Source organism: Macrotis lagotis, chromosome 1 (genome assembly GCF_037893015.1).
Source record: "Macrotis lagotis isolate mMagLag1 chromosome 1, bilby.v1.9.chrom.fasta, whole genome shotgun sequence".
Lineage (NCBI taxonomy): Eukaryota > Metazoa > Chordata > Mammalia > Peramelemorphia > Peramelidae > Macrotis > Macrotis lagotis.
Genome location: NC_133658.1, coordinates 732,666,407 through 732,690,862, shown reverse-complemented (window position 1 = coordinate 732,690,862; position 24,456 = coordinate 732,666,407). Strand labels below are relative to the sequence as shown.

Here is a 24,456-nt window from a genome sequence, read left to right as displayed (position 1 = left end):
TAGATCTTTTGTAGAGGATTCAGGTATGCTTAGGAACTCAATCTGGTGTTTCTCACTATCTACAAGAAATCCCCTTTCAACTTCACATCTATATTAGAAGTTACAGTACTTCTGTGGCAAAATCTTTTGTTGAATATCTGTTGTTTATGATCAGAGGATCACTGAACAGGTTTATTTCTTTCCATTGCCATATCTTTCAAGGTGTGTTGAATGATTTTGATAAAGAGTGGGAAACACCTTTAAGATAGTATTTTGCTCTACTAAATCAATGCTTTGCCACAATCAGCAGATAAGTACATTTTTTCATGTTCTCTACATTTTTTCAGTTAAATTTGAAAAGGTAAACATGAGATCTGATAATCAAATAAATGAATGAATAAAAGAGCATTTATTACACTCTTACAGTCTGCTAAGCATTAATGGAATATTACTTGCCTGTTCTCTACTTTGAGAAATACATACACACACACACACACACACACACACACACTTATATGTGTTCCTGTTTCTGTTCTACTAGAATCCAAGTCTGGCATATCTTTTTTGTTTTTCTTCTGTTTATTGTCCTTCCATTTTTATCCTTAAATTACCTTGGGAAAATCTTGTCAAATTCTCTTAAAACTGAAAATATGACTTTAAAAATAGTTTATTTAGATCAGATCATGGGTGACATTCATAATTTTTAGTGGAATCGAGTCAAAAGACAGAATACTGGCCCTGGAGTCAGGAGGACCTGAGTTCTATTGAGATCTGACACTTCTTAGTTGTGTGAACCTGGGCAAGTCATTTACCGATTGCCACCTCCTTCCCCACCCCCAAAAGAAGTCATTAGACTGATCGAATAAACCACAAACACCTTATTTGGTCCCTGGGTTAGTGACCCTTCCTCTGTCTTTCATGGAATTTTGTCCTGGGTAAGCCTTGATTCTGACCCAGGATGGCAGTTCTTCCCTTCTTAGGAATCTAAAGCAAGTCAAAAGTTTATGGAGGTCCTATTGGAAATGCATTTAGGGGGTTGGAGCCAAGTTCCTAATCTCTTAATTCACTTTTAGTTCAAACATGGAAAATATTTGTCTTTCTAGGACAGGAAGTTCCTAATTGCTATTCTAATATCTAATATGAGCTGAGATTTTAAAAAATGATATTACATAGTATACTGACATTATTTATCCATCTTGTTACTTTTTAATGACCCACATTTTTTATCTGACTTTAAAAGCTGTCCTGCAAGAAACCCTCATTGATAGACTTAATTTAATCTAGCACTTGGCAACTTCTTGATTTCAGGAATTGTTTTGTTTATCTTTGTATCTCTGGCATTATTACAATGCCTGGCACATAATAATTGAATATTACTAGAGTAGGTAATTTCTTAAGGAAAATATGAGGGTAGACAGATGTAAATTAAAACTGCTTTTCTTTTTGACTTTCTTTAATGATGTCTTATAGTTGTACAGCTACAGACTGTGGTCAGAAATTCAACACAAAATCGAACTTGAAGAAACATATTGATCGCAAGCATGAAAATCAACAAAAACAATATGTAGTAAGTATTTGTAATGTATGATTGGCTTTTCGGAAACTTAGAAAATTCTTTAAAAGTTTCTGACTTCAGGGGAGGCTAGGTGGCATAGTGGACAAAGCACCGACCCTGGAGTCAGGAGTACCTGGGTTCAAATCCGGTTTCAGACACTTAATAATTACCTAGCCATGTGGCCTCGGGCAAGCCACTTAACCCCATTGCCTTGCAAAAAAAAAAGTTTCTGACTTTAAAATCTAGAAACAAAAGAATTCAATACTTACCATATGGGGAAAATAATAAATATTGCCTCAGTTACATATTAATCATTAGAGGGAATTATGTTGTAGGCTGTGATTTTTTTTTAAATAGCTTTTCCCTCTAAAATTTTAACAACTTTTTCTTAACAGTGTGACTTTGAAGGATGTAGCAAATCTTTTAAGAAACATCAGCAGTTGAAAGTTCATCAGTGCCAACATACTAATGAACCACTCTTCAAGTAGGTATTTGTAAGTATTTGTAATCCATTTTAAATTGTTTTATTCTCTCATTTTGAAGGGTTTTGAATTAGCTAAGTTTGTCCAAATGAAAAATGAATTAAAGGATTACATAGCTTATTAGAACATTAGGAACTGTAGTTCAGCCTGAAGAAGAAGAAGGCTAAAGTATATGAAAGGGAATGTGAAGATGCTGATGAATTGTTGAAGGAATAAATAAATAAAGGAAAGGAAATGGAAATGACTTTAAGATACTATCCAAAGAGCGTTGGTAGACCTGTGGAATGATGATTTCACATTGGAATAGATTTGCAGGGAGAGTTCCATCCTTGGAGATGATGATACATAATATACTTTAAGATTTTGTTGATCGTTATTCCTATCCATGAGCAGGTGTGGCTGGAAAGAATGACTCTCAGCCAGCTCTCTTTTGCAAACTGCACATGCAGAGAGGGTCCTTTGGCTTGTGACTGGGCCTGTTGTTGTTGTACCTTGTCCCTGCTTGCCGTGCTGCCTCTTTGACTCATATTTTTCTGATGCTTTTGCTTAAGCAGCTCCACCCTGGGTTTTTGTGTATGTGTGTGTTTTTTAAAATGATTGAACTTCAGACTGTGTCTACTGTCCTTGTTTCCCACAGAAATTTACAACTCTGTGGCATCATTTGGAAGTATATTAGGGCTGTCCTAAATGGCATGTATATCTCCACATGGGAGAAGGAATAAGTTTTGGAGGCCTTTACCAGGTCTTGTGTGATTCCATGAGTATATTTAGCAGTATAACTCTTTTAGTCACATATCTTTTTCACTTATATACAGGAAGCAGAAATAAATAACATTTCAGGGTCATAAGTAATCACAAAGTCAGCTAAGAATAGAACATAGAATAAATTATTTCCCTCCCAATAATAGTCTTGAGATAGTCTTGTCATGAGATTGTTCAGCTTGGTCATTTGGATTTACCTGTGATTTGAACTCCACAAGGTTTTACAAATTCAATTTTTCAAGTTCAGTATATCCAGGGGTTAGATGTTGTTTGTCCTTTATTCTCAAAGAGAACCATAACATCAGGGAGGTGATGACATGACATGTAAGTGAATTGGATTTGAATGAGGGAGGGCTGGGTAAAGTCATGAACCTCACTTTTTCTCCCAGAACCATCTTGATCCAATGGCAGGATATGGATCAGGATTACTGGAGATGGTCCCAGATGCAGTGGGAGACCTTGACCTTTTTAAGCTAAGGTCTTTAACAGGGTCTCAGTTTGACTGAGGCAACAACCATTCAATGATATGGGCTAGATAAGAAATGAGGCAAAGAATAACCTCTTTTACCTATTCAAAAAAAAAAAACAATTTGGAAGGGGAAGAGCCTCCTCAAGATTTCTCGCCAAAACAAAATGGAAGGGCTAAAATGTTTACAAAGAGTTTGCCATCTATCCTCCTGTCTGATCCTCCTAACAAAAAGTTGAGGGAAAGGAATGTACTGAAGGAGAATCAAGTATGATAAGTATTTATTAAGTGTTTTCTGTGAGCTAGGTACAGGGGTAAATGTAAATCTCACACACACACACAGACACATCAGTATATAAAAGATAAATACATAGTAGAAGATAATCTCAGATGAACCAGGGAAGGCTTCCTGTAGAATATGAAATTTGAGCTGAGTCCTGAAGTCAGGAAAACTAAGGAGGGAGAGAGGAAAACAGAAAGCATTCCAACCATTGGAAAAATCAATGCTGAGGAACAGTATTGTACAAGAAAGAGCAAGTGGGCCAGTGAAGCTTGATCAGAGTTGATAAGGGTGAAGTAGATGTAGGGTAGGTGAAGTAGATGGGAAGGTAGAAAGGGGCCATAGCGTGAAGAGCCAGTGGAGGACTAGGCATTTGGATGGCATGGTCGATGGAGTATTGAACTTGAAGTCCTAAAGATTGTTTCAGACACTTACTAGTATGTGATCCTGAGCAGCATTAATCTCTCACTTTTTCCCCTCATCTGAATAATGGTGCAAAACAATTGCACTACCTCAGAGGGTTATTGTGAGAAACAAATGGAATTATATGGAAAGCACTTTGTGAATCTTAAAGCACTACATAAATCTGCCAATTATAATATTATAATTGATCTTGGAGGTAATGAGCCTCTGGAGTTTATGGAAGCAGTGGGACTATAGTTAGACTTAGGTTGTAGGAAAATTACTTTGGCAGTTGAGTAGAGGATAGATTGAATGAGGAGAGAGATAAGGCAGGAATACCATTTAGGAAGGCTATGATTGGAGGGAAGAGATGTGAAGGTAGAAGTGATTAGATTTCGCAACAGTCTAGCTTGATGGAGTCAGTAAAAATGAGTTGAGGATGGATGACACAAGGTTTTTAAGCTTGGCTAAGATGGTGATATTTGTGACAGTAACAAGGAGTTCAGAAAAGGGTATGGTTTGGAAGGAAGGGCACCAACCTCTGATTTGGACATGTTAAATTTGAGGAGGATCAAGACAAACTTGTGCCTCATCTTTAAATTTTGAGCCATGTACTAAACATACATAGATCTGGACTGTCTTTAACAACCCAGTATGTTGATTGTTTAGATGTAACAATGAAGGCTGTGGAAAACATTTTTCTTCCCCTGGTCATCTAAAACGACATGAGAAGATACATGAAGGTAATTTTAGTTTTTCCCTTGTAGCAGTTACATTATACTAGTGAATGTTAATTTTTTTTATTATTTTGTATCTTTATCCTGAAAAATTTTAAGATATATTAAAAAAAGAATTTGATACTTAACTCTGCTATGAAATAATTGACAACATTTTCAGGTCTAATACATATTATCAAAAAGGTCTTGTCTACTAAATGTATCAAGTATCAAAACTTCCTGAATTATTATCCGTGTAATTATTCTAAATTATAAGTATCTTTTCCCCCCAAAAACTTTGTCTATTAACACAGTACTATCAGAGGCAATGTGTGGTAAAGTGAAGAGAGCACTGGCCCTGGAGTCAGGAAGACCTGAGTTCAAATTTGACCTCAGTCACTTAATAATTGCCTAGCTGTGTGACCTTGGGCAAGTCCCTTAGCCCCTTTGCCTTAAATAAAATTTAAGAGGCAGCTAGGTGGTGCAGTGGATAAAGCACCAGCCCTGGAGTCAGGAGTACCTGAGTTCAAATCCGGCCTCATACACTTAATAATTACCTAGCTGTGTGGCCTTGGGCAAGCCACTTAAACCCATTTGCCTTTCAAAAAAAAAACACCTAAAAAAAATAAAATTTAAGAAAAAAGCACAATAATACCATATGTTGTTTTCCAATGTCCATGGAAGTTTATATTTATAATAAGCAGTTCTTTGGAGGCAATACCATCTTTCAATGTAAGTTTGCCATGCAAATTTTTCATCATCTAAAAAAATCTTTGTACTATTTGTTCTTTGAAATATGGAATATTCAAATTTACATTAATACAATTTGAGTTTGGGGAAGAAAATCTCAAAAATATCTTAATGTCCTTTCCAGCTGTGCTTTTTTAATATACTTGGTGACTTTAAAGGAGACAGCATGGAGTGCTAGATAATAAAGTAAGCCTTGGAATCAGAAAAAGCTGGGTTCAAACATTGGTTTCGATGTATTCTGGTATTGTGAACCCGAACAATTTACTTTACCTCAGAATTATCTAAAACTAAGGTTGCAAAATAATTGCTAATCTGCAATGATGGAGGAAATTTTTTCATTGTATGTTCTGTACACCAGTGATATAGAGCTGGACTTCCTGCTTACCCCTCACATGCAAAATGAGTTTAAAGTGTTCATGCAAGTTTTCACAGGTTTCTCTAGAACCATCCCTTATTTCTTATGGAACAATAATATTCTATTACATTAATATTCCATAATTTATTTAGCCAGTCTGCAGAGTTTTCCATTCTTTGCTAAAGCATAAAGAGATCCTACAGTCTTTTTTGTATTATGGGTATTTTTCTCCTTTCTTTGATCTCTTTGGTAAATAGTCTTAAACTTTTTAAAGTTCCAAATGATAAGGAAACTGAAGCTGAGATGAGAGTATAATCTTTTCTATTTGTTTCTAAATAACAATAATGTGTCTTCAGAATAATCTAATCCTAGTGCTTTATGAATTTCTACATCTCATATATTGTGTGTATGTATATATATACATGCACACATACACAATATAATCATAATTGTAATGCTAAAAAGAATCCTACAGATCTCTGAAAGATATGAAAACTGAGGCATATCAGAGAGGCCAAGAATCACATAACTAATTAGTCTCTGAGGCAGCATCTGAACTTGGGTCTTGTTCTGGATCTAAGCCATTCAGTGCTATACCAGTCAAACTAATGAGGAAATACTTTGTAGAGCTAGTCAAAATATTAACTGTATTTGGAGGGAAGTAATAAAAGGGGAATAGCACTTGCAAACCTTCAGTTCTGTGAAGCAATAATCAAAATTATTTGGTTAAAAATAGAAAGTCCATCACTGAAACAGACTAAATCTAATTTCATCCAATGTGAGAACATTAAAGTACTTGGGAGCAAAAACTGTTTTGTAAGACAAAAAAAATTTAGATATGATCTTACAATAATGGTGACAGACTCAATAGAAACTGATCCCTTTGGGCAACAAACTGGTTTTGAAAACTACATGTTACTGTACTATATATTGTATTTTTAATTTATTTTATTAAACATTTCCCACTCATATTTTAATCTTTCACCATATCATTCATTCACTTAAAAGGTTATTTTTTTTTATGTTTTTGCAAGGCAAATGGGGTTAAGTGACTTGCCCAAGGCCACACAGCTAGGCAATTATTAAGTGTCTGAGGCCACATTTGAACTCAGGTACTCCTGACTCCAGGACCAGTGCTGCTCTATCCACTATGCCACCTAGCCGCCCTAAAAGATCATATTAAATAAAATTAAAGCAAAATAGAGGAATTTTGATTAATTATAATCAAGGGGAAATACTCCTTAGCCAATGGAATAAGGAGACCACAAAAGTTAAGGTAGTTAATTTTGAGTATATGAAATTGGAAAGCTTCAATGCAGGTAGTTAAGAAAGGAAACTATATACATTATCTCTAATGTGTAAGAGGTCAAAGGGTATAAACAAACAGTTTTTTATTAGCAATCATATGAAAGACTGTTCCTAGTCATTAATAATGAGAGAACTGCAAATCAAACAATTCTGAGGTTTTACTTCAGAAAATTGACAAAGGTAACAATAGACAATGTTAGGAGGGATTTTGGAAAGATTGGTACAGTAATATTCTTAAAATAGTGGAATTAAAAACAAATATAATCATTTTGGAAATTAATTTGTATAATACTTTTTAAAGGAACTGATTTATACCTTTTTGATGTAAAGAGTCTATTCCTAAGCCAAAGAAAGGTCTCATATATTAAAATATTTATAGCAGTGTTTTTTATACTAAAAAAAATGGATGTCCACCTATTGGGGAATAGCTAAACAAATGTGGTTCATGATTGCAATTGAATATTAGTGTACCAAAAGAATGATGAATGTAAAGTATTCAGAAAAGCATAAGAAGATTTACAGAAACAAATACAGATTGAAGGGAGTAAAACCAGGAAAACAATATACATCACTACAAGCCACACAAATGGAAATAATAAAATGAAAGTGAGATGTGACAAAATATATCTCTCTCTTGCAAAAGTGATTAAATGTGTGAAATATCACATTAATTTCAATTGTAATTTGTATATTAGTTGTTTTTGTTAAGTTGTATCTCTCCTGTGCTCCCATTTGGGGGGGGGTTAGATCTATGATTCATCATTGAAGCAACTCTCACCTTCCAATGAAATTTAGAAATTTCTTTGCAATTTAGAGTATTAGAGAGTTGCCTGAGGAATTCACAGATTAAATAACTTGTAGTATGTCAGAAGTGTGATTCCAAGGCTGCCTTCTGTTTTCCAAATCGTGCTATCTCAAGTTCTAAGAAGGTTTTGTGTGTGCATGTACCTATATAAGTATATGATATATATATATAGCTTAAGAATATAGTTATATATATTCAAATGAATCTGTGATTTTATTTATTTGAATGTCTTCCAGATTATTAGAACTCTTTTTATTCATATCTATCATTCTATTTAATTCTTGTCAAGGCTCTTCTGTAAACTTATTTCCCTAAGTGTACCCAAGATACTAAAGGCCCCCTTTTATTATAAAATCCGTATCATGTAATTTCTGCATTTGTATATAATTTAATAATTCTGTTGATTGAAATTTTCTATACTAAACTAACAGTATGACACTTTTTTAAAAAAACAGGATATATGTGCCAAAAGGGTTGTTCCTTCATGGCAAAAACGTGGACAGAGCTACTGAAACACATGAAGGAAAGTCATAAAGGTAAAAATGAAATATTACGTTGTGGTACTGTCATGTCCTGTTGATTCTTCTGACCAGTAAGATGGTAGACTAGATTTTTTTCTTTGGGTCCCACTAAATTCCTGCCTCACCTCTAAAAGACAATCCAAAAAGAATAATTATGTGGCATAAGTATAATAAATATAGATAAATCCACATCACAAGAATGGATGTCTAACAAATAGCAGCCTAATAAATTAACACTGGAAATCACCAATACTCAATATTCAGCACTCCCCCATCAACTTCTGTCCTCCAGCAGTGTACAAACTGGCCCATAGGCTTGTACCTAAGACCCACCAAGGGATTCCCAGCCTGTTGCAAAGATTTCCAGCACTCTGAACTACTGCCTATCCCCACATTGCTGTAGTAAGAAGATTGCTTATGTAGTAAGAAGTGGTAGATAAGAAGGGAAGAAGAAATTGCCTTTTTCTATTTGGGATGACCTCTATATTAGGAGATACTGAAGCATGAAGAGTCTTACCAGAAGATCTACCCTGTCCCTCAGACACCTTGCAAAAAAAGGTAAAAACTGATTCAGCTTAGCCAGAGAAGAAAAGAATGAGAACTAGAGATGGAACTAGAAGAGTGGATTAAGTTTGAGTGGCTACAGGAAAACTTAAATTTAATTGGGGCTAGTCCTGTCCTCCCAGAAGCAGCTTTAATGCTTCTTATAACAGACCAAAATCAGTGAAAAGCAAATTCAGTAGTATTAGAGTAGGCTGAGGCAGTTTACTCCATCCCTAAGGATATATGTACTGTTAAAGAGGGAAGGAGTCAGAAAGTGATTGATGGAAATATTATGAGAAAAGACTAAAACCAATAAGTTTCAAAAGGAAAAAAATTCTGTGAGTAAAGCTCATAAAATAGAAGAAACTGAACTTTACCTAATACCTTAGAGTCTTGTGAAATCCTAAGAGAGTACAGGTAAATAACAAGCTATTCCAGAGTGGTTCACAAAAAATTAAAATTATATAAAAAGTATAATAGAGGAGAGAATAAATGTTAAAATTTAGAACCTGCACAGCAAAAATAATTAGTATGGAAAAACTTGAATCCATGATATCAGGTTCTTTTAGAGAAAGAATAGATCTATGAATTGGCCATGCAACTAAAAAAAAAAGCTAAAAAACAAATTTTAAAGATCAAAATAACAATTCTGAAAAGCAGTGGAACAAATCACATTCACAACACATAGAAACAAAGACCAGAATGATCTAGTTTGATAAACTCAAATCTAAACTATGGTTATAGGAATTCACTATTTGGGGGCAGCTATATGGAACAGGAAATAGAGCATTGACCCTGGAGTCAGGAAGACATAAGTTCAAATCTGGCTTAAGATACTTATTACCTAGTTGAGTGACCTTGGGCAGGTCACTTAACCCCACTGTCTTACAAAAATCAAAAAAAAAAAATTCACTATTTGACAAAAACTGCTGGAATAATTTGAAAGCAGTATAGGAGAAACTAGGTATAGACTGATAACTCATACCATATACTAGGATATACTCCAAATGAGTACCTGATGTAGATGTAAAAGTTCACATCTTAAATGAGAAGCAAAGAAAGTTGCTTATTTATCAGATTTATGGATAGAGTAATACTTCATAACCAAATAAAGGATAAAGAGCATCACAGAAAAGAAAATGGATAATTTTAATTACATAATATTTAAAAATTTTCATACAAAACCAATTAGAAGGGAAGCTGGGAACTTGTGGGGAAAGGCTTTGCAGCGTTTCTCTGATGAGGGGCTTCATTTCAAAGGATTTCAAATCTTAAGAATAAGTTATTTCTCTATTTGTTAAATGATTTATGGTCAAAGGATATAAATAGCCTGGCAGTTTCCAGAGAAAACCAACTTAGAAGGTTGGCAGGCAAGATTTGTCTCACTGGGGTGAAGGGAGTATAGTCCAGCACTGCTGCCCACCAAGCTGACAAAAAAATTCTGCCCCTTGAAAACCAACAAGGCCCAACATCGAGTAAAAGCAGGCCTTAGGGGCAACTGAATCTGTGGCAGCAACTCTTAGATCTCTTAGCCCATAAATGGGAAGAGAATTGGACAACTGGTCAGAAGGGTACATGTTTCAGTTATATTGCCCACACAAAGATCTGGATCTCAGTTGAAGGATGAGGAGAAGGACTAATACACTAGAGCTCCCAGCTCCAAGGGGAATAGGACCCAAGACACAGTTTCAAGGCAGAAAACAGTGTTTATGGTCACTCACTGACCAAAGTACAGGCCTGGACCACATTTCTCTAACACCCTGAAAGAATTGAAAACTTAAGAGATACCCAGAATTAGCTCTGAAAACAAAGAACAAAAACCTAATGCCTTGGACAGTGCCCCCCCACCCGAGTAAATCCCAGCTTTAACATAAAATTGAAAGTCAAGAAATAGGCTAGGAAATTGAGAAAGCAGTCATAAAAAGAATCTGACCATAGAAAGTTATTATGGTGACAGAGAAGATCAAAATAAAAACAAGAGAGCAACAACAAAATGGCTTCATGCAGTCTCAAAAGAAAATGTGATTCTATCCCAGCCTCCTACCCCCTCACAGATATACACTCCTCCACTTCAAAAAGGATTCCTGAAGGATTTCTAAAAGGATTTTAAAAATAAGGGAGATAAGGGGAAAATTGGGAAAAGAAATTAAGATGATAAAAGAAAATCATGAAAGAGTCAAACTTGGTTAAAGAAGCCTAACAGTTAACACCTTAAGAAATGACTAGAGACCAAAAGAAATCAACTAAAGAGAACTCTTAAAAAAACAGAATTGGTCAGATGAAAAAAGATATGCAAAAATTCATTGAAGAAAACATTTCCTTATAGTAGAATTGGCCAAATGGAAAAGGTAAAAAAGCTCACTGGAAAATAATTCCTTAAAAAAAGTGAATTGGGCAAAAAGCAGTTAATGACTCCAAGAGACAACAAGATACAGTAAAACAAAAACGAAAAACTAGAAGAAAAATGTGAAATAATCTCACTGGAAAAATAATTGATCCAGAAAATAGATCTAGGAAAAATAAGTATTATTGGGCTACTTGAAAACTATAGTCAAAAAGAGATGCCATCCTTGAAGAATTATTAAGGAAAGCTGTCATGTTCTCCAAGAACCAAAAGTTAAAATAGAATTCAAAAGAATCTACCAATCACTAATTGAAAAAGATCCCAAAAGGGAAACTCCCAGGACTATTGTAGCCTCAGATCAAGGAGAAAATACTGCAAGGAACTAGAAAGAAATAATTCAAACATAAGTAACAGTCAGGATAACAGGATATTCAGAGGGCTTGGAATACGATATTCCAGAGGGCAAAGGAGTGAGGATTACAATTGAGAATCACCTACCCAGCAAAATCTACATCTAATCTTTCAGGGGAAAAATGAATTTTAATGAAAATCAAGAACTTTTCAGGGTGATTGCTGAAAAGACAAAAGGTGAATAGAAAAAAATTGATTTTCAAGTTTTTGTTTGTTTTGTTGTTGATAGTTCCTTGTTCTTGATGAAGCCATGACATGCAAATGAATTGAATTTAAGTGAAGGAGAGCTGTGCACTTTCTCCTCCAGAGCTATTTGAGTCTGGTGGTCAGATGATGATCAGGATGACTGGAAATGACCCTGGATATGATGGGAGACCTTGACCATTATGAGTTGAAGTCTTTAATAGGTCTCAGTTTAACTGAGGCAACACCCATTCAGTGATTAAGGCTAGGTAAGAAAGAAATGAAGCAAAGAGACAAAAAAAATGACCACTTTTACTTAGTGGGGTAAAAAAATAAATCAAACCAGGAGTGCAAGACCCTATCATTTCTCAGCGATTAAGGCAGATAAAGAAATGAAGCAAAGAAACAGACTCTTGAACAGTATCAGAAAAAATCAATTTGAGGGCAGAATAGCAAATCAGTGAAATAGGTTAGATACAGATTGCATTTTAGTAAATGACTACAGTAATGGAGAATATGAGAAGCCCAAATTTCTAAACTTGGAACAAAAACTCATTATGTGACAAAAACTGCTGGGAAAATTAGAAAACAGATGGCAGAAACTAGGTATAGACCAACGTATATTGTATACCAAGTTAAATTCAAAATGTATACATGATTTACACATAAAGGTTCATACTATAAGCAAATGAGAAAAGGTGGAGTAGTTTATCTTTTAGATTTATGGATAAGGGAAGTATTTAGGACCAAAGAGAATAAGAGAGCATTACAAAATGTTAAATAGATCATTTTGAATATATAAAATTAAAGTTTTCACAACCAAAATTCAATGCAAATAAAATTATAAGGAAGGCAGAAAACGGGTAAATTTGGTAGTGTTTCATAAAGGCCTCATTTCTCAAATATATAGAAAATTTAGTCAAATTTATAAAAATAAAAAGTATTCCCAATTGATAAATGATGAAAGGATATGAATAGGTAGTTTTCAGACAAAGAAATAAAAGCTATCTATATGTGAAAATTTCTCTAAATCACTCTTGGTTGGAGAAATGCAAATTGAAACAATTTGGTAATATCTCACACTTATCAGATTGGCTAACATGATGACAGAAAAAAAAAGAGTTCCCATCTTTCCATAGTCCCTATATTGAAGTCTTCATAGCAGGGGAATGGAATAACTGGATTGTATAATAAAATCTTGATAAGATTTTTAAAAATAAGGTCACTGGGAACTGAATTAGGATTCTCTCAAATGAGGTAATATTTGTAAAAGCATATGCTTGACATATAATTTCATTCCCTTCTCCCCTTTGAATTGCCTTAATTAACACTTTGTAGTTCAGGACCTGGTTTATGTAACTCAGGATTTACTTTTTTCTGTATGATAGGAAAAAGTAATTTGTAACTCAACTAAGTTTTGTGCTTTTGTTCTTTTCCTCTCTCCACCTGCTCCTAACCAGAGGAGATAACATGTGATCTATGTGGAAAGACCTTTAAGCGCAAAGACTACCTTAAGCAGCATAAGAAAATTCATGCTCCAGAACGGGAAGTGTGCCGATGTCCAAGAGAAGGCTGTGGCAGATCCTATACAACTGTGTTCAATCTTCAAAGCCATATTCTTTCCTTTCATGAAGAGCAGCGTCCATTTGTTTGTGAGCATGCTGGCTGTGGAAAATCATTTGCCATGAAAGTAAGCAATTATTTTAACTGTTGATGGGAAAACTTGTATGAAGTGATAAAAAAAAAAAACTAGAACCAGAAGAACAATTTAAATGATCACATGGTAAAATTACATTTACCATGAAGGATATACTGTTAACATGTTCACTTTGACTTTGGCTTACTTTTTCTGGACATTTCTTGATATATGGGATAGAAAAAATTGGTGTTACAAAGCAAATAGAATAAGGTGAAGTTTATGGTTTACACAAATGTAATCATTCATTTATGCTTAAGACCACCTTCCTAAACTGTGCCTTATAGCTTTACAATTATATTTTTTCTAGAACTATTCTATGTAATGTTTTCATGGGAGCAGTTGATATTAGAGGGAGGTGATGAACTTGTATGAAGAAGAAAGAGGAAATTAACAGCTACAGGGCATTGACCCTGTGGTACCCAAGAAGATGTGTTTCTTTCCTTAGTTTTCAGTAAGGGAGAATATTCAGTGCTTGGGAGAAGAGACAGATCTTTAATGATAGTACAACTAGCAGGAGAGTGAGGTTTTTAACAGGTTCAAAATGTGTACATAAAGAATACCTAGTTTGATTTTTCTCCCTCCTTTCATTGCAGCAAAGTCTTACAAGACATGCCGTTATACATGATCCTGATAAGAGAAAATTAAAGATCAAGGTAAGTTGGAATTTATGAAGTGTGAATTCATGTTACTATATATTTTAGAAAATAGGTTCATTTTTCTGTGGGACAGCCAAAGTACCTGCTTTTAATTTAATGATGCTGACTTTAGCTCTTATTAGGAGATGGCGTCATCGGACAATAATATAAGTGCTATGATGTTAAGAAGACTTGGGTTTAAATCCTTAAATCCTCTGACACATAGTGGCCATATTACCATGGACACATAATGTAACTTCTCAGAGCCCTGAGCAGTTTTCCAAGACTAAGTTAATGAGTCAGTTACCCACCTCACTATACTGGTAGGAAATCTTTACACCAATGAAATCACAGGTTCAGAAAATAAAAAAACTTATGCTATAGTCAGATTTCAAGAAGACACTTAGATGTATAAAAATTTCTCAAAGCAATAACTGTGGATGTATTACTGATTTCATTTTAAATTCTCAAAGGTGAAACGACCCTCTGGAAAACGGAGCCTGGCCTCTCGTCTCAGTGGATACATTCCTCCCAAAATTAAAGAAACATTGCCTAAAAATGGCAAATCATCAGACTGTTTTGAAGAAAACATGCTCTCCACTGTTGCAACACTGACCCTTGGCTAAACATCACATATGTAGATTTATGTAAATAAGTTTTTTAATGAAAAAATATCATTTTCCTTATCTTTGAAAGTTTTTCTTCATTAAAATATCACTGTTGCAGAATATTTGATCCCATATTATCACTATTTTCGTTATTCATAGTGTCTCTGTTTTTTTGAGTCTCTTCTTTACTTTTCCTATATTCGTTCATTTCCTTATTGCTCAAGTGACGAAAAACACAGGTTGCAGCTTTTCCACCTCTTGTGACTTTGGGCTTAGATGCAAAGGTAGCAATTTCAGGCAAAGTCTTGAGAATATTATTAAATAGTTCCTCCTAAAAAATAACCAAAATCAAGTTTATAGGTAGTTATTTATCTTATATACTGTTCCATATTAAAAACAAACATTTATAAAAATTAGGATTTTCAAGTGTTTCCTGATCCTCTATTAGATGAGATTCTATAGTAAATACTTTGGAGTTTGTGTAGTGATGGGATTCCTTTCTTCACAGGGCTTAGATACTACAAAAAACTGAAATGTGATTTTGATCAGAAGAAATACCAGACATATCCTGCATGAAATTATCCAAACCAACACTAGCAATAATGTGCCTATAAGACTTTAAATACTGCTGCCAATCACAAAATAATTGCTACATGTTAATATAATAGCAGAAAATCATAAGGGGCTATCACCTGATAAGGAGATACTCCTTTTAAAAAGTCTCTAATGTGTTTGGTAGGAGTCACTGGTTCTCCAAGATGGAACTAAGCTAATGGTTAAGAACTGTGAATCATTTTGTTTTGGCTTTGAAATAGAGTGATGGTGGTACATGGTAGTACATATGAATGGCAGAGATAGGGAGGCTGTGACAAAGATTAAAGAAACCTGGTGTATTATCAAATGACCTCTTTCTCCAACTCCTCAAGGCTACAAAAGAGACTGGTGGGGGGAGGGCAGGGGCATGACTCCCTCTCACCCCATCCACTAGCCATTGAGGAAGGTGAGGAAAGATTTGACAAGAAAGAAAAGTAGTTATCACCATGACAAAAATCACACACTGTCGAGACTCTACACATGTTTTATTTTAAGCTTTCATCCTAGGAATTCTGATCTTCCATGGAACTACCTCCTACTGAAGAAACTTTAAATGGAATAAATCATCCTTCATATGTATGCCTAATGTACTTTTAAGCACCATTTAAAATAAGCAAGATAAACCATTATATGAATGACACACATTGACCCAGAAGTGAAGATTAGTGAGTAAAGGTAGTGCTTACATGACCTAGCAATAAGCAGTAGTGTAGAATTGATTCTGTCTTCATACATTAAATTAATTTAAGGAAGGCTTGGTCAACAACCTAATAATAGAATTAATTGGCTCTTAGATCTTTTTACCTGACTCCCTGATCTATAACCTTCCTCAATGGCTAGTGGATGGGGTTAGACAGAGTCATGTGCACTCCCCCTCACCCCCCCCTTGCCCCAGATGTCTCCTTGAGGGATAGGAGAATGGTCATTTGATAATACACCAGGTTTCTTGACACTTTGTCACAGCCTCCCAATCTCTGCCATACAAGCTTTCTACAACCAAAGTCATCGTTTTTGCACAAAAAAATTTCCTATTCCATAGTTCTGTTTCCATCAATGACACAACCAAAAGACATACTTAAGTCTTGTATCCTTGGAATCATATTTAACTCTTCCCCCCCTTCTCCCCATCTCCTTTCCCAATCTAATCAGACTTTATATAAAACCTTTATTCCTTTCCCTCTGATTTAGGCACTTATTTGCTCACATGGATTACTGAAATTGCTTTTTAGTTGGTCTCAATATCCTCAATTCTTCAGGAATTTGTAAGTTTACCTTGGACCTTAAAACTTTGCATTTGACCCTCTTCTTTCAATACTTTGTCCCTTAGAAATCTTATCTACTCCTTTAGCACCTCTATTGCAAAGATTTTTATAATGCTCTGTCCTGCCAAGCTGCCCCACCATAATCACCCCAGATTGAAAGTCCTTGAAGAAAAAATGTGAACAGTTTATCTTTGTAGTTGTGCCCTAACTGGAGAATGGGGGAAGGAGGCAAGCTGCAGTTACCTGATGGAGGACTCATTCTCTAACAGATACCCTAGCCCTCCCTGTCTCAAACCCAGTAAGTGCTTCATTAACAGATTTTCCCCCCATTTAATCAATTTTGTCTGATACCTGACCTCCACTTCTAAAATGTAAGTTTCTGGAAAGCAGAAAATCTATCTTCAGTGACCATACCTCTGAACTAAAAAAAAATTCTTAAAATGGCTGCACAACGATTATCCCTTTTGTAAAGCCTTCTTAAAAGTATTTATTTTCTCAAAATGAAAAGCCTAACTTAAGTCTATCTTGACAGATCTCTGAATTCTCTCCTTCCTCTCTAAAGTCTACCAATACCTTGCACCAGCTATTCATTATATATCTGCTGAATATATGAATAACCTTGTATTTGTATTACATTTTGACACTATCTTCACAGTTTTTCTGTCACACAAGGCAATTTTTCTATTTTATTTTATATGTAGAGAAAGTGAAAGATCAAGAAGTTAGGTGACAAAACTAAACCCAGGTTTTGCCTATTAACACATTTTCTTAAGATAGGGACCTCAAAGTCAGAATGTTTCTCACTCTCCCTAAATCCTTTTGTTCAGATAAATGTTGTTAGATTAACAAACCTTTGTGGAAAAGTATAGCTAGTGACAGAACTATGTAATTAAGATATATCAGTTTAATTCAACAGTCACTCTACCAGACAGTGCCACTTTTCTTCCTAGTTTAATTAATCATACTTAAGTTCATTATTGTCGTCTTTTAGGTATTTAAGCCATTTTATAAGTGAGCAGAGTATAAATCTTGGATAAGTCCAATGAATCAGTTGTGCATGTCCAAATTAGTATAATAACCTATACCAACTTATAATCAGTAAAAACCTGTAGAATAACCAAAGTTATTAAAAAGTGAAGTCAGGTAACTGAAAGATAAGAAGTACTGAACTTAAAATAATAAAAGAGTAACAACCTCTGACTGTCTCCCAGGGCAACACTATATCAATACTTGACATAACTGAATTCTGGGACTGCAGATTGGTGTTAAACCTTTTTCAAAGATGGGGCAGGAGGGCTGAAGGTAATGAAAAGGTAACTGCCAGGAACTGGAAACAGCTAAGCTCAGCAGATAACATGATTTACCTTTTCCTTACAAACTTGTTTAGTTCCTGTTATTCCATAATTAGTTTCCATAGGTGCAATGCCTAAAATCTATGACTTGGAATAAGGAGGAACTGAGTTCAAATAATGACTGGTCAGTTTTAATACTTACTATGCCTTCTCCCCATTTTCCACCGCCTCCTTTTCACCTCCAGGAACACATATAAAATCTTGTTAAGCATTCAAAGTCCTTCATAGCCTGGTTCTCTCCAATTTTCTAATCTTTTAATACCTTGTTCTGCAGTCCAATGACATCATCTCCAGATTCTAGGCACTTTCTCTGTCCCTAAAGCCTGTAATTTTCTCCAACTCCTTGCCTCTTTGGGCCCTCAAGTTTCAGCCTAAACCCTATTTTAGCTAACTGTAGCTAATTCTACAGGAAGCCTTAACTGATCTCCTCTAATGCTTGTGCCTTCCTATTGATTATCCCATTTTATCCTGTCTATATCTTATTTGTATTGTTTCTGCCTCATTAGACTGTAAACTCCTTGAGTGCAGACACTGAGTTTTGCCTTTCTTTGTAGAGATGACACATATAGTGTGCTTCATAAATTCTTACTGGCTGTTGGAACCAGATGGCTCCGGAGGAGAAAGTGAGGCTGGTGAATTTACACAGCCCTCCCTCACTTAAATTCAATTCATTTGTGTATCTTGGGATTACATTCTGGATCAAAATCTTTTCTGAGAATGCAGGACAAACAACCACAACAACTGACTGTCCCTGAGCAAATCACTTAATCTTTTGGTATCCCAATTCCCTCATTAGCTTTAAAAATATCCTGAAGCAGCCAAGTGGCTCACTGGATAGAACTCCAGCCCTGGAGTCAAGAGGACCTGAGTTCAAGTCTGACACAATAATTACTTAGTTGTGTGGGGCAAGTCATTTAACCCCATTGCCTTGCCAATTAAAAAAATAAAATTAAAAAAATATGATCCTATGATACTTATTTAAATAATGACTCAGCAGCTGAGTTTTAAAATTCAGTGTTTTAACACTTTTAGTTGTAATTTTATCCTAGTCTTTAAAAAGTTGTTCAGTAAAAAAATATTTATACTTGATTTTACTTACCATATTATCTTCTGGGACTGTAGTTTTCCCTTTCTTTACTGTAATTTGGACTTGATATTTTTTCTCAATCCATTGTTGAATATGTTTAATTTTAGTGTCCAAATCATGTTGTGCAATATTTGAAGAAAAGGTCAATTCCTTTAACTGGGGAGGTCCTAATTAAAGATAATATTTACAAGCTTACTATTAATGAAATAGGGTTGAATCTTTATCTGTCATCATTAATGATACTTCAAGATCTGCAAGTTAGCCCTGGTGGTATTTTTTTCCCACTGATGCAGACTGCATCCTCTCTATGACTTGGCAGTTTTATGAGTTGCTGTGCCAAAAAAATAAAAAAAAGTTAACTTTGTGATGAGCCCTCTAGTAGATAAAACTTAGCTAGGCTAGTCTTCCAACCAGTTGGAGACCAGGACCCTAATAATAAAAAGCTCATACTCTCATGTCATAGCCTAAGAATTTTGAATCACCTCTAGAATTTTTGCCTATTAATCCACTTAATTTTTTAAGGTGAGGAATCCAAATTGTTATTTGCTACATTCTTAGTCTTTTTTGTTCAATGAATATATAATTGAGTGAACAAAAAAGGAATTAGAATACTACTTTGGTGGAAGAAGATAATGATACTTTGTTTTTATTGAGATTTCTAATTTTCAAAGTCCTTTCACATAATTTCACCAGTCAACTTAAGATAACAAAGACAAATTATTATTTTACAAGTAAGGATTCTGGCTGAGATTAAACAGTTTATTCCAAAGTCATATCTAAGAAAAGCAGAGCAAAAAGTAAAACCCAGAGCTCTGAACTCTAGGTTTAGTGTACTTTGCTTTACTATTATAAGCAATTAATAATTTAGTAATATTTTAATATTAACACAAATAATAATAAGTACCTATCTAGTTGTACATAATAGCAACCTGAGATCTATCATTATTTTTAAAAAGTCTTATACCTGCTAGGAGTTTGTGAGAAAATAAAATACCTAATAAGGACCTCCTTCCTTCCCTTAATGACAAGAAAGTACTGGTACTTGTTTGAATACTTTTGCTTAATCTTTTTTGTTAAATAGATGTTAAGATGGTAAAGAAGAAATGGAGGTAGAAGTCTCATTAAGATGAAAAAAACAGCAGCTAGGTGGCACAGATAGAGCCTTGCAAAAAAAAAAAAGAGGACCTGAGTTCAAATGTCTCCTCAGATTCTAAATACTTACATAACTGTGTGACCTTGGGCAAATCACTTAACCCCATTGCCTGGCAAAAACCAAAAAAATAAAAATAAAAATGAAAAAACTAGTAAAGTGAGAGATGAACAAGGAAATTCAAATCCCCAGGCAACTAAGAATCTTTACAATTTCCAAGAGCAGTTTGAAATGATTAGTAAAATACCTGCCTGCTTTCAATTGAACCTTTTCTTTCTCTCTAAGTCGAAGCTGTTCTTCATGAATCTGGCTTCCTTTCATTAACTGGTACACTGGAGGATCTGCATTGTCTTTCCGTAAAACAAGTCTCAGGTTCTGTTCCTCCATTAGTCTAATCACTTCAGCTCGGTGCATCATTCCCAAATTGTTTCCATTACTATCAAGTAGTTGAAGAATTCGATGACCAATTTTTCGCCCAACATTACCAAAAGTTGGTTTTGATGATTTTTTCTTAACCTTTTCATCTGCTGTATCTTCAATAGTACTATATGCATTAGCACATAAAGGCAGAAGTAATCTTTTGGTAACAATGATAGCCCCAAACTGTGCTAGTGCTGCCTTTTGCACTATCTGTACACAAAAATATCTATCATTGCACTTAATTCCAGTTTTCACAGTCTGATGTATGAACTTCCTCATAAAAGATGTCATTCTAAAAAAAGCAGGAAGACAAAGTTACTAAAATTCAGCATTTTTTCCCCCTTTAACTTTTAACATTGTTGCACCTAGAAGATACTATAATATCGCACCAAACATAATTTAGTGAAATGCTAGTTTCTGGAAAAGTAGATCCCAGAGATGGAAAATTTACATTAGGATTTTACCAAAGACTAGAAAGTGTCTATAAGCTATTAGCCTATTTGCACTCATAAACCATTTGTCTAAATGACATTTACTAAGATAGGGTGTACTGTTGTATTTTGGAATAGGCTAGTTCAAGAATTTTCACCTTTATCTTGTACTGATGACTTCTAATTCTCAACTAGTCAGGAAGAAGGGCTAGAGAAATGAATGGTAGCAGAAAGGGCCTCAGCACCTTCCTAATGACACAAAAGCTGCAAATTGCCAGAGGCTTTTGTTGTTTTCCATTAAAACTGGAGAGCTGTGTGAAATTGTTAGTGGGTGAAATGCTAGATCTGGAGGAAGACCCCTAACATTTCTTATCTGAGGTAGGCTCTACCTCATAAAGTTATTGTGACTATCAAATGAAATAGTGTATGCACATTTTAAAGCACAGTATGTTAGGAATTGGTAGATTCTGATGATAACTGAAAAGCTTGCTGGACATGATGGGAAGGGGGGGAATTGAAATAGCATAAAGGTAGGTTCTGGAGAACAGAATAAAGAGCAAAGCATCTCCCTGCTTCACACTTCTAAGAAACTGAAACAAAAGGAAACTCCCTCTCCACCAAGATGGAATTTTGCAATCAATAAAAGAAGCCTAATAATTCTTGGATAGTAACTAATACTTATGTCACCTACAGGATCAAGAAAGGGATATTTAGATTTGTGGCTATTTAGAGGAATCTGGTAGATTAAAGGAAAAACTGATTTAAAAAATGGCTGAGCTATAACTGTTTGAAGTTTGAAATTATACAAAGTCTCTCTCTTCTACATCCTCTGCCTGCTTTCAATTGAACCTTTTCTTTCTAAGTCAAAGCAGTGTACTGTCCAAGAAGTACATCTGCTATGTCTCAGAAGTTCTTGTGAATGTGTGAGACAGCATTTAGGATTGATAATCTCTTATGCTCAAGCATCTGATGGGAGAGTAGTGTGGGTTCCAGGAAAAAATATTAATTCTCATACATGAATACTGAAGTACTGAGAGTGGTTGAAAAGTCATTACTCACTGTATCAGATTGGCCTTTGGTTTACAACTACAGCTACTATTTACAAAAAGTCTGATTTAATTTGTTAGGACAGTGAAGCAGCATCTCTGGGACCCCACAGTACTAATGCTCTGTAATTCCCTGAGGAATTATATGTCTATATATTATATATCTATGTCTTCAAAACCCAGTGCATTGAGCATTACAGGTGGTTAATGTCTGTTGAATTGAAATCCAGCACTTAATAATTCCCTAGCTGTGTGACCTTGGGCAAGTCACTTGACCCCCATGGTCTTGCAAAAAAAAAGGGGGCGGCTAGGTGGCGTAGTGGATAAAGCACTGGCCTTGGAGTCAGGAGTACCTGGGTTCAAATCCGGTCTCAGACACTTAATAATTACCTAGCTGTGTGGCCTTGGGCAAGCCACTTAACCCCATTTGCCTTGCAAAAACCTCAAAAAAAAAAAAAAAAAAAAAAGAAATCACCAAGAATTAATTGTGTGCTTAAATACCACTAAGAGTGATGATGTGACTTTGGTGTTGCAGCACCCAGGCCAATGTCTTAAAAGAAGCAGCTCAATAACTATTTTTTGAATGAATAAAACAATCAATTCAATAGTCTGGGACTATCAAAGCCATTTTCTCCCCAGAACAGTAGTTCAACACTTATTTCAATGACATAAAAGTACTTAAGTAGTAGTAAGAAATAGCAAGAAACATTTTTAATTTTTATGTGAGGAATAAGTATTCCTAAAAAGCATATAACTAAATAATAATGGAATCTATTTTAATTCTCAAATAATAAGTTTGTACCTATGAAGAAAAGCTACAGATGTTTTACATTTTCTTTATAATGAACGGATTTTTCTAGTATACAATTAAAGTTGTGGATTTCAAATAACTATCCTGCAAAGGAGATGGGAAAGTCATAGTTAATGTTGCTAGTTTGTATCATCCTACTGGAAAATTAATTAGGTTTTAATGGAGTGCAAATACTAATACCTAACTACTTAGAAAAAGATCTAGAGATTACAAATTTTTTGTCATAACCTCTTCACTGTTTACACAGTGCTTTTCTACTTTTTGGCTAACATGCATTTCTTTCTTATCTTGACAGTGAAGTTACACAGAGAAGTTCTAGTGGACTGAATACCGTATTGGTTCATTCTATCTAATAACGGTCTTATTATATGGACCAATTAGGTTGAGGCACTACTAACAAAATGCCAGCTTAGGAAGGAGATTGAGGCATTACTAACAAAATGCCAGCTTGGGAAGGAGATTGAGGCATTACTAACAAAATGACAGTTTGGGAAGGAGATTGAGGCATTACTAACAAAATGCCAGCTTGGGAAGGACCATTGAGGCATTACTAACAAAATGCCAGCTTGGGAAGGAGATTGAGGCATTACTAACAAAATGCCAGCTTGGGAAGGAGATTGAGGCATTACTAACAAAATGCCAGCTTGGGAAGGAGATTGAGGCATTACTAACAAAATGCCAGCTTGGGAAGGAGACTGAGGCATTACTAACAAAATGCCAGCTTGGGAAGGAGATTCAGATACCAGGCGTCTGGGCTGCAGTTACTGACTGGGCTGAGTCCTGCTTTCATCTGCATGCACACTAAGAGAGCTCCTGGTAAGCAGTCAGACCTGCCCCCTGCGAGCCAGGCTGCAAGCCCAGGTTTTCTGTGGGTGCCACACCACTCGGGTGGCGGTGCCTCACTTCACCCGCTTCCTCAGCTGCACGCCTTTACCTAATCCACATTTCCAACGGCGTGGCAAGGGTTTTCCTCAAAACGCCTTTTTGGCCGACAGTGTGACCGAACCCCCTCGCGCCTGGCAGGTGAGGAGACCGGCACCGCGAAGTGAGGTGCGGGGCGGTGAGGGCCCACTGTCACACAGGGCCTGATCGGGGTCTCCTTCCGTCGCCCCCCGATTCACTCGGATGTGGGAAAGCTCCCAGCTTGGTGAAGCGGCGCTTCTGCTTCCTCTGGGGCTCTGTGTCCCTCAGAAACTGTTAAAATTTGAAAGAAAGGCCCCTGAGCCTCATCGGCCCCGCCTCTTCTGGAAGGCGCTCCCCCCACCCCCCCCCGGCTGGCCTCGGCCTCGCCGCACTACAGGCCTCCGCGGCTCCCCGGGCCCGCAGCGCCCCGCGGCCGGGCCCCACGCGGGCCTTTCCCGCCTCCCCCCACCCCGGAACTGCAGGTGCGGGTCCGAGTTACCTGAGGAGGGGCGGCCGGGAAGGAAGGGGGGAGGGGAAGAGCGTGGCAGCGGAAGGGCCCCGCGGCTCCCCGTAGTGGGCGGGGCTTCTGCGAGCCG

General features: G+C 36.0%; 2 protein-coding genes and 1 long non-coding RNA gene across 5 annotated transcripts in view; 2 read left to right on the top strand and 1 right to left on the bottom strand.

Moving 5' to 3' along the window:
• The window catches only part of GTF3A (general transcription factor IIIA), a 21,301-nt gene extending 6,345 nt beyond the window's left edge, over positions 1 to 14,956 (top strand). Inside the window, exons 3-9 of one of the 2 annotated variants that reach the window (XM_074216157.1) lie at positions 1,450 to 1,546; positions 1,930 to 2,018; positions 4,596 to 4,669; positions 8,316 to 8,396; positions 13,323 to 13,552; positions 14,155 to 14,214; positions 14,670 to 14,956. In XM_074216157.1, the coding sequence (XP_074072258.1) occupies positions 1,450 to 1,546; positions 1,930 to 2,018; positions 4,596 to 4,669; positions 8,316 to 8,396; positions 13,323 to 13,552; positions 14,155 to 14,214; positions 14,670 to 14,822 (784 nt within the window). In that variant the 3' untranslated portion in view covers positions 14,823 to 14,956. The remainder of the gene's footprint in view (positions 1 to 1,449; positions 1,547 to 1,929; positions 2,019 to 4,595; positions 4,670 to 8,315; positions 8,397 to 13,322; positions 13,553 to 14,154; positions 14,215 to 14,669) is intronic. The other variant, XM_074216156.1, reaches the window with a different exon arrangement.
• On the bottom strand, positions 522 to 24,456 carry MTIF3 (mitochondrial translational initiation factor 3). 2 transcript variants are annotated; one of them, XM_074216158.1, is made up of 5 exons: positions 24,360 to 24,456; positions 23,892 to 24,151; positions 20,501 to 20,961; positions 19,112 to 19,266; positions 522 to 15,135 (listed from the first exon to the last, which is right to left on the bottom strand). In XM_074216158.1, exons 2-5 carry the CDS (start codon positions 23,900 to 23,902, stop codon positions 14,911 to 14,913), a joined length of 852 nt encoding a protein of 283 aa, XP_074072259.1. In that variant the 5' UTR covers positions 23,903 to 24,151; positions 24,360 to 24,456; the 3' UTR covers positions 522 to 14,910. The 2 variants fall into 2 exon arrangements, with proteins under 2 accessions (XP_074072259.1, XP_074072260.1); XM_074216159.1 differs by lacking the exon at positions 23,892 to 24,151 and having other exon boundaries at positions 24,360 to 24,451.
• The window catches only part of LOC141507960 (uncharacterized), a 91,494-nt gene continuing 90,116 nt past the window's right edge, over positions 23,079 to 24,456 (top strand). Inside the window, exon 1 of the long non-coding RNA XR_012474308.1 lies at positions 23,079 to 23,980. This is a non-coding gene — a long non-coding RNA (uncharacterized LOC141507960). The remainder of the gene's footprint in view (positions 23,981 to 24,456) is intronic.